Source organism: Oryzias latipes, chromosome 3 (assembly GCF_053564925.1).
Source record: "Oryzias latipes strain Hd-rR chromosome 3, Olatipes_Hd-rR_3.1".
In the NCBI taxonomy this organism is placed as follows: domain Eukaryota; kingdom Metazoa; phylum Chordata; class Actinopteri; order Beloniformes; family Adrianichthyidae; genus Oryzias; species Oryzias latipes.
The window spans coordinates 16,196,331-16,206,780 of record NC_136239.1 but is presented as its reverse complement, the minus strand read 5'-3'; the positions used below and the strand labels follow the sequence as shown (position 1 = coordinate 16,206,780).

Below are 10,450 nucleotides of genomic sequence, written 5' to 3'. Positions count from 1 at the left end.
AGTTTTAAAAGTAAAGTTTTGGTCCGGAATCTGATTTGATCTTGAAACAGTAACAATATTTTTACAGACTGTTAATTGACAACTTTAACTGATTAAATCTTGAGAGCCCCAGTTTTACTGTCCTAACCCTTTCCCGCCCCCTTTTACCATTTGATCTTACTTTTTAGACCATCAAATGATGACACTTCCTCCACCATGCTTAACAGCTGAAATGTTTGGTCTCTGACGTACAGCAATCTGAAAATGATTGATGCGTCTACATTTTTAAAATTATTTCTAATAACGCAACAATGCTTTTAATTGGTAATCTGCTATACTTTCTTTGTTGTGTAACCATATTTCATTCTTTACTGAGCCAGATACAGACACATGATATTTAATATAGCTCGTCTATTTACCACAGCCAAACTAGTTATTCAGATAGTATCAGCTACACATGACAGTGGATGTGTGTGATGTTTCGTGCATTTGCCACTGGACAAAAAAAGTACTTAAAACTCTTTTTAATTCAAACGTTTTTACAACTTTTGGATTACCATTTGAATCCTTAAAAACTTAAAAAGGCTTTAAATTCCCTTTTAAACACAAAGGTAAGGTCAGGCCATCTACATGGACTAAAACATTCATTTAACTGTATGATGACACTATGCAGAGTTTAAGAAAAGAAAACAAAATCTATTTATTTAGCTCTTTAGTTCAGTCTCATAGTTGAGTTCAGTTTTTCATGACTTTCAGCACTTTCCAGCAGATGTCTTAGCTTTGTTGATGACTGAGTGCAGATAGGAGAAAAAGAAGAGAAGATTGTCATATTCTCCATTGTATTCCTGGACAAGGAAAGACTGGTGGAATTCCAGGAGAAAATAATAAATAGCTTCAATGGTGGAGAGGTAAGTGTCTGGCTTGCCCTTCTGATGGCGCCAGAAACATGTTTTTCTCGTCTTCAGTTCTACCTGGAGCAGACCTGCATGAGAAAACATTTATCGAAAAGCAGACAAAAATAGTGAGGTCATGTAAAAGCTACTTCAGTCTCTCGTGGTTACCTTGCAGCCTTTCGTCTGTGATGATCTTGTTGGTCTGGTTCCATGTACTGTCGATGAAGACCACCCTTTGTAGGGGAAACACCTTTGACTCCTGGATCTTTGCTTCATCTATGGCCTCTGCCTCAGGGTTCTTGGCACCCTGTGTTCCCCCATTAGGATCTTCAATTGCCAACCTCTTTGGACAGGGTTCGTCAAAGTGGTCATGCAACTTCGTCTTACTCCTGTTGCCTAAACAACGCCTTATGTCTTTCACTGAGACGGCCTCGGGGCCAGGGAACACCAGCACCACCTGGAGAGGACCGACAGTGGAAGACCATCAAACAAACCTAAACTGCGAACAGAACCAAAATTGTATTTGAAACACATGCTTGCTACAGTGCGAAGATTTATATGTGGCCCACTGTGAGTGGCAGGGAAAGAAAAACATTTTTGACAGGAGGGAAATAAAGGTGAAAACGGAAGACATTAGAAACAGAGGCAAGGAGAAAACCATTTGTTGCAAACCGTCAAATCAAATACTCAGACTCGACCACATCATGAATCTGAATGCACATGATGGTGTACAGCTGTCAAACCAAACAAGCTAAGCCATTTGCAAAGTTATTATTTTCTGCAACAAACTATTATGTAAATGGACGCAAAGCCTGTTGGTATTTTTAGCTGAGACACTCATCTTTCTTTAGTCCTGAGCTAAAGGATGCAGCTTTCCCCAAAATGGTCATAAAATATTAACATTTAGAAGACTAAGGTTCCCCAGCCTGGAATCTACATATTCAGTACTATAAACACTTAAGGACATTGAACTACAAGAAATTGTAAGTTTGTAACTTTACAATTTTACTGATTTTTTTTACTAGTATTTTTTTAACTACATTCCAATGACTACACATTTACATTAATAACCATATATACATTTATAAGCAATCAATTTTCCTACAAACCCTTCACAGAAAACAGAATGAAATAAAATGTGGATGCATACTTAATGGAAAAAAACATAATTACAACTCCAGGCCTCAACGATAAATTATAAAGTCAAAATATAAACACAATAAACATAAAAAACAAAAGTTTTTTTCCAAAGATTTCCAAATTATGTTAACAAATGTTGAGTGTTCATTGTTGAATAGTTTTAAGGTAAATTTAAAAATACAAAAGATTATTCCAAGGTCACAGCGACGGAGAGGGAAAGTAGGGGCGGGCTTGCTCCGTGCCAACAGTCCCGCCCACAACTCAGCGGTGGATTTCTAATGGAGTCCTGCTGCTCTGCAGAAACTATGTCCAAGAAAACAACACAGGTGTTTTGCTTAAAACGGCATAATCATGATTAAAAGACCACTGGGTAATTATCGGAGTGGGACTAAAATAAATCAATTGGTCTGGCAGATTTGTGAGGTAGTTTTAGTAAAACCAAAATGGTGTAAAAATAAAATAAAATAAATAAAAAGGTTACATCCCAGAATCTCCTATGGAGATGGATTAATTGGATTAATTCTGAGCTCTGTAGTTTTGAGGTAATGTAGGAAAGTCAATGAAGTCAGAACATACATTAAAAAAAAGAAATCAATAATCAGATCATAAAAACACAGCAGGCAGAACATGTCATCGGGACTAAGGCTTCTATTAACAGCCATAGGATGAAGCTGACCTTCAGAAATAAAGGGATAAGAAAGGTAACATCCTACGTTATTCTTGTCGTACTCTGGAACGCATGGATAGGTGTACATGGTGACATCACTTGGTGCCAGGATCTTGGCATGAATGGCGGTACTCTTCCCATCCGTTTCATTGGGATGTTTGATAATGTCTATCTTCACAGGAAGCTGATCACAAAAAACACAAAAAACTACTCTAGTTAAAAATTTAAGCTACATCACACATTTTCTACCCAATACATGTGTAGTAGTGATGTTCAAGAAGGCCTCTGCTGAGAGTAAAACCAGTCCCAACCTTTTACTGACCTTGATGGGAATTTCTTGGATGCTGACACCCACTAATGAACAGCATGTGTAGCAGAAGAACATCCTTGATCCACCACATTTAGAACATTTCAACCTGCCAGTCTGCTGCGCTTTCTCCAGCACTTTGTGAGATGCCAATTTAAGGCCTTGGAGAGGCTGCTTGGCGAGCTCGCGGCTGTCTGACGAGTCGAGACGGAGTGTTGTTTTGTCATGGCAACCAGAACGAAGCTGCTGGTCTTGATCTAGGCTCATGGCTATTCTTTAGATGTTTATGGAGGTTTGCCTTATGGGTATCTTGGCTCTGTAATTCATGGGAGAGGGGAAGCAAAAAATAGAAACCACAATTTTCCATTAAAAGCTGAAGAGAAGAGATTTAAAAAAGGATTTCAAAGTTTGTGAATGTCATCTTTGAGAGAGTCTCCAGATAAAGTCTCAAAACATTTGTAGTTGATTTCCAGGTTCTTGTTCTTGAACAAAACTAATCTTAAAACATTTGCAAAGGGCCTCAAACCTTTCTTAAAACCATCTCAAATTATTTTGGAGCAAATACAATTTCCAAGGTGTGACTACTTTGACGACTGATAAATATCAGAGAGAAGCAGAGGCTGCTGGAGGAGGACCGCCCTGACCTGCTGACATCTGCAGCTGCAAATCAGGTCATCCAGCAAACTGTCAATGCCCCATAAAATACAAACCCAAAGAGTCGATCCTTTTAATGAAACGAGGAACCAATTCTAATTCAACTCTGAATTCATTTGCCAGATCCATTAAGGCTTGCTGACAAATATTTTCCACCCAGTCTATGAGTTTAATTTTAACCACATCAAATGTTGTCATAATGATGTGGGTGTTCTCTGACATCAATGACATCAATTTAAAAGTTGTAACAACCCTATATATTTTTTGCCCTAAACTTTGTTCACCACATAGAATTTTTTATACTTTATATTTGCCGTTTGAGGTAATGTACACCTCTTACTATAAATAAATTAATAATTAATCAACAAATAAATTAGGACTTTTTTCCCCAAAATATTTAGCATTTTCTGGTTTATACAGTACTGTTTCTGTCTTTGCAGTTTTTTTATTTTACATTTTTAAAAATATTTCATGTTTAATTTTTTATATTCTGAAAAATGGGAGCTTTTACTCGACTAAGCAAATTTGTTAAATCAAAGCAGTATTACAACTTAGGTTCAGAATACTGACACATGGCAAGTGTACCATAGTCATTGACAGAACTTTTTGTTGTTGTGTTTTTAGAATTTTTTAATTTAAGATTAATGTTGTGTAAAATAAGTGACATTTCTTGTACGCAAAACAGGATAACATGAAATCAAATATTTCTCTTTGAACAATATCTAGTTAATATTTGTAATACTGAATTACAAAAAAGACTATAAAGGAAAAAAAAATCAATAGATTATCATGTAAAGTTTATATTTTGGCCCAAGCAAATTCAAGTGGAAATCCACATAAACTACTCGGTATTTTATCATTATAAATGCAAGATGAAAATTATATTTATATTTACTAAAATTATAATAAATTCTCAACTTCTTGAACTTCATGACTTTTCCCATTTCTTTTTTTACTGTCACAAATGAATCAGAATTAACAACCAATACTTATTGAAATTAAAACTTAAAATGAAAAAAATCAGTTACTTTTTGTATTTATGGGCATCAAAGTGGGATTAAGTATTTAAAACAAATGACAAAGACACCAACTTTAATTATCTATTTAAAAATAACGTTCTGTGTAAAGATGCTACAGAAACCAAATTGATATATGATTAACTTGAGTATTTTTGTGTCATGGATAATGTTCAAGTCAACAGTTTGTTGTCAAACAAACGTGAAAGTAGATATTTCATTATGTACAGTAAGTAAACCTCTTAAGTCATTATGCTTTGTTGTTCTTGTTGCTTATTTGGGATGATGATGATGATGTAACAGAGAGCATCAATGCCAACAAAAATCATAGTCATTGTCTGCCCAATTCTGTTATTTCTGTAAATTTATTAGATTAGATAGATGTGTTTAGGATTTCAAAAGTCAAATCTTGTCATTTAGCCTCACATCTGTTAAGCTACCCTTCGGTTAGCACCAACTCCTCCTTGTTACGTCTTTTTCTTTTTAATCCTGGGCTGCTAATCTTAACATACACAAACCCAGGATTAGCTGGGCATCTTAAAAACAAACAAACGCTAATGCAAACATCCCTTTTACAGACAAACTTTGATATTAAACACATGTTCGCTACACAAGCGTGCCTACCGGAAGCGTTGATGGTCTTCTTCTACGCCGGAAATACAACATCATGTGGCGGAAATATTTGATTTAAGCGAAGATGTTAAGCGATAAATTGACAATATTTGTACATTTCAACGAATTGTTCCCAATTCAAGTTGAATAATTTCAAAATGTCCAGAAAATTCTTCTTAACAAACAAAGTCAAAGAACTCTCATTCAAACTAATACACAGATTTTACCCTGCAAAACATTACTTATCTAAATGTAAAGCTGACTTAAACACCAGTTGTACTTTTTGCCAGAAGCAACCTGAAACATGCTCTCATTTATTCTGGTCTTACAAATTATGAAGAAAAAAAACATCCACAAATTCATCACCGACTCTATTTTAGCTGTTTTCACTTTTACTATAAAAACGTCATATTTGGTTTTCATATTTTTGAACAGAAAAATCATGATGCTTTCTTTTTATAAACATGTTGTTATTCATGACTAAATTTCATATTCACAAAAGCAAATTTGCTAATAAAAATCGTGAATTGTTCCAACTGAAACTGGAATTCTGCAGCAATATTTAAACTACTTTCTGCTTCAAAAAATACAAATGCTCAAAAAAACGATTAGCATCTGTAAATGTTTGGGATTAGTGACATAAATTAACTCTCGCATTTCTATTTTTTTTCTTTTCTCTCTTTTATTTCTTTTTTTATTTTCTATTTTTCGTTATTTATTTCCTTCTGTGATTGCTTGATTTGGTTATTATTGAACACCAGTTTGTTTTAAAAAATCTATTTTACATATAATTTTGCTCTTAATAGTTAAGATTATTATATGGTTAAAACAATTTTACTCTGTATTAGGAATTGTGTTGTATTCTTATACAGTATTGTTATAAAAGTTCCATTTTTGTATTGTATTCAGCAAATGTTCAAAAAAAATAAAATAAGATAAAATAAATGGTTTCTTCTGAGTGGGCGTGCGCATGGAATAACAGCGTGGCCAGGAAAAGCGACGTGAACAATGTCATCTAACAGTAGGCTATTAAAACAAGAAAGGGGAAAGAAAATTTATTATAGGCCTGTAATATTGAACCAGTTTGCAATTCTTTGAGGTGACTTTTAAAGCGCATAATTTTGGCTTAGCACATTTGTAAACTTCATTTTAATGATACAGGTTACCGTATTTAATAACTAGTGGTTGCCGATATGATTCATCAGCTAAAACTTCAACCAGGGTGACTCAGAGACAAATACCTGGGGACTGAACAGTACAGGTGACATTTTCCAGATTGTTTGTTTTTCCTGCAAGATAATCAAGTGTAAATTAAGTATGTGTTGTGTACGAACAAGAATAATTGGCAAATGCATCTAAATTTGAGATTCCTTAACTTCTGTTGTTTTTCCACATCAAAGTAATACAAAGGGAACATTATGAGAACATTCTACCACACCTGAAATTGTCTATAGTGCTAATAACTTCTTATGCCCGTTAGGTGTTTCTACAGTACCTTCACACAGTCCAGGATGTTATTTTCAAAGTAAAATCTGTGTCTAAAAGACTTGAAAACCCCAAGTGATGGTAAATGGCGTATTCTTATATAGCGGTTTTCTACCTTCTTCGAAGGCCCAAAGTGCTTTACAGTCACCATCTCATTCACATATTCACACATTCACAAGCTCATACATTCACCCATTTACACATTCACACACACACACTGGTGGAGGCTCCGCTGCCGAACGCTGGCGCCAGCCATCCACCAGGGGCAAGGTGGGGTTCAGTGTCTTGGCCAAGGACACTTCCGCACATGGACGGGCAAGATGGGAATTGAGCTTGTGATCTGCCGATCAGAGGTCGACCGCCCTACTACTGTACCTAGGCCTCCCCGTATCATGGAATAATGTTGATAGCCATAATCAAAACACTAACTATAGCTTTGTTGTTTAACATCTATAAATTGATGGATGTCTTTATGTCAATTGCTAAACATTTGTCATAAAATTGTCAAGATTCTGTGCAATTCCAGGCTTCGGTGCATCTGCAGTATGCAGCAGAGTGCTCTAAGGACTCCCTGAGGATGCTGACGATACAATGTAGGTATGTAAATAAAGTCAAGCCCAGACAAATGCAAGACATGCTTGGGGTAGATTACTTTTGGACATACAAGCTGTTTGGGTAATCCACATGAGGCACATATCCCCAAATGTAGTGCTTCTAATGCTTGTTTGAAACTCAGAATGGTATCCCTTTTTTGGCCATTTTCTAAAGGTACAGTCTTTTCATCTTTTCTTTGCAGCATTTTCATAGTTAGCCTAGGTATTAATGTAAAAAAAACAAAACCATGGGGCATTGACAAAAGAAATACTACATCACTGTCATGGTTTGCAGGCAATTTTTAGATGTGATTTTTGGCCTAATAGTTTAGTTACAACAACTATTCAAAACACAACCACATGCCGTGTTAAGAGGCAGTGACTCAACATGTCTAATCCACATGGCTTCCCCTGCCCTTTTATTAATGGAGCAAATACACTTAATGATCCCTGTGAAAAGCCGTAAACATGAAAGGGTGATTTAAGAGCAGACAGCCTCATGACAGGTCAGATTTATGCTCCTTTACTGAGTGTAAAGTCATGTGTGAATCATTTGCGGTGTAAGATTTTTGAGATGTGACCTAAGATAACGTTACACTTGAGTTGATATGATTCAGACTGAGGCAGAACTCTGTCATATTTGAAAGAAAGAATTTGAGTTTGTTTTGCAGCATTTGTCATATTGTTTGGGACTTCAGTTTGATAAGTTTAATAACACATCTGCCATACATAGATGACGCAGTCAACGCAGGTGATTTTTTTTCACAATCCCATTGTGTCCTTTTGTTAGAAAAATGTGCTTTCCCCCCTGATAGTTTTATCAGTATTGATTGAAAATTGTGTTTTTGGTGTAATTTACATGTTCTTGGAGGATTTTCCTCACTATAGAGGAAATGTGTAAATAAAATTTAGGCTTAAAATTGTATTTCTGATTATTTCTTTATTGAACTCATAGTGAATCAGGAGCAGACTAAAAAAATGCTGTTTTGTTGCTCTGCCAATGTCAGCTTTGGCTTGTGAGGGGCTGTAAGATGGCAGGAGAGAGAATAACAAAGGGCTGATGAGACATCAGTGAAGGCTCAGTCTGTGCCAACAAATCAGAGGTGAATTTCTAATTTAATCCTGCCGCTCTGCAGAAACTATGTCCTAGAAAACAAAATAGTTTTTTTTTATTTGGTTAAAAACAGCATAGTCATAATTAAAATACCACTGGGAACACTTTTACAATAGATCAAAAGATGATTGAAGTGGGACTTTTATACTGTGTGTGTGTGTGTAAGTGAAGGGAGCAGATGACATCTGCACATCCACAAGGAACCCCACTATACTGTAAAAAAACACTGAACAAAATCTGGTGCTCCATCATTGCAGCTCATTTGAACTGAATCGGTTTGTTGTTGTTTATTTATTATTTGTCATTTGCAAGAACAACACAAGGTAAACATTGCCATGAAATGCTTTGAATGTGAAGAACCATATGACTTTCTTAATCAATCAATGACAAAGAAACAGATAGAAAAGTACGAAATTTTTAAAATACAAGGGACAGGAAAGAGTTAAAATACCAAGGTGGAGGTAGGATTGAATGCAAAAGTGTGGGGAGGGTTAAAATGGGCTTGGGGCATATTATTGCACATGTGACTGAAGACGGAGAGGTGATGACATACACAGTACCTTCAGTAGTTCTGTGCGAGTATCAGGAAGTTCCGGGATCATTGAAGGTACTATCAAGAGCTCAGTAGTCTGACAGCTTGGAGGTAGTAACCATCTCTCCGTCTTTTTGTGCATGCAGGCAGGTTCTCGAATCGTCAACCAGAGGCAGAAAAGTCCTAGTGCTGGACTTGTGATGCCCTGTGCCTTACCCCTGCTCCAGTAAATGTCCTGGATGGAGGGAAGGCTGCTGCCAGAGATGTCGTCTGTCGCTCACGCCATCCTCTGTAGTGCTTTTCGGCTCTGAGAGATGCAGTTCCCATCTGCATGAACATTTACCTGAATGCTGTTATTTTTTAGTTTTTGCAGAAAAATTTCTGTTTTTCTCTCATGATTTTTCTTCTCCAGGTTTACCAGGAGTTAGTTCTAAACTAAAATAAAATACTTTAGTTTCTCATGAATGTGGTTTTGGAGCTCACAAACTCAGAAGGCATCTGTTAAAATAATAAATTACATAACTCTAAACTGTGTCTGTCGGCTGGGCTGGGAACACCTCGGGGTCCCCCCAGAGGAGCTGGAGGAAGTGGCTGGGGCGAGGGAAGTCTGGGCATCTTTGATTAGACTGCTGCCTCGCGACCCGGTCCCGGATAAGAAGATGGACTGATGGATGGATGGACTCTAAACTAAATATCCAAAGCATTTGAATATCTCATCAAATCAAACTTTATTTTTAAAAAAGCGCTTCTTATACATTGCACAGCTCGAAGCGCTTTAACATTAATAACAAAAAACACACAATATTACAGTAAAAACCCAACCCACCCTTTACCCATCCCACTCCCCTCCGTTAAAACATACGACCGATGACGCCCATGAATTTGACTATGTAACGTCTAAAAAAAAAATTAAGGCTTGGCTCTACTGTGAGGAAACAGTATTTGGGAATCTCTTCATACCAGGAGGCAGCTTGGCCATGGGAGCATCGCCACAGGGCCCACCCAGACTGGGACAGCATTGGGGTCCACTTCACAGCCGTGGAGCTGCCAGGTTAAACTCCAGCTCCCCAGCAAAAGCGACAACTGCAGCAACAACCAACCGACCAAGCCGGCAAGCCCTGGAGGAAAAGATCCCCTCAAGAAACACTGGGGCTAAAATCATGATGAGATGCTATAATTAAAGACTTAAGATGTATATAAAAACATATTGAGAATAAGATGCATAAAATGAAAATAAATACATAAAATAGCATATGCTAAAATTGATAGAATAAATTAGCAGTTAAAATCAACTAAAAGCCAAATTAAAAATGTGAGTGAGTCTTGAGCGTCTTCTCAAAAACTTATACAATCTCTGCGGCCCTGAGGCTCTCTGGCAGGCTGTTCCACTGGCGAGGACCGTAATGGCAGAACGAAGCCTCACCATAAGTTTTGGTCCTCACCTTAGAAACAATTAAG

General features: G+C 36.8%; 1 protein-coding gene across 2 annotated transcripts; it reads right to left on the bottom strand.

Annotated features, from left to right (window-relative positions):
- Nucleotides 1-488: 488 nt before the first annotated feature.
- dtwd1 (DTW motif tRNA-uridine aminocarboxypropyltransferase 1) lies at nt 489-5,411 on the bottom strand. Of its 2 annotated transcripts, XM_004066894.5 has the most exons (5): nt 5,281-5,411; nt 3,002-3,302; nt 2,726-2,863; nt 1,041-1,329; nt 489-961 (listed from the first exon to the last, which is right to left on the bottom strand). In XM_004066894.5, exons 2-5 carry the CDS (start codon nt 3,251-3,253, stop codon nt 732-734), a joined length of 909 nt encoding a protein of 302 aa, XP_004066942.1. In that variant the 5' UTR covers nt 3,254-3,302; nt 5,281-5,411; the 3' UTR covers nt 489-731. The 2 variants fall into 2 exon arrangements, with proteins under 2 accessions (XP_004066942.1, XP_078800389.1); XM_078944263.1 differs by lacking the exon at nt 2,726-2,863.
- Nucleotides 5,412-10,450: the final 5,039 nt, after the last annotated feature.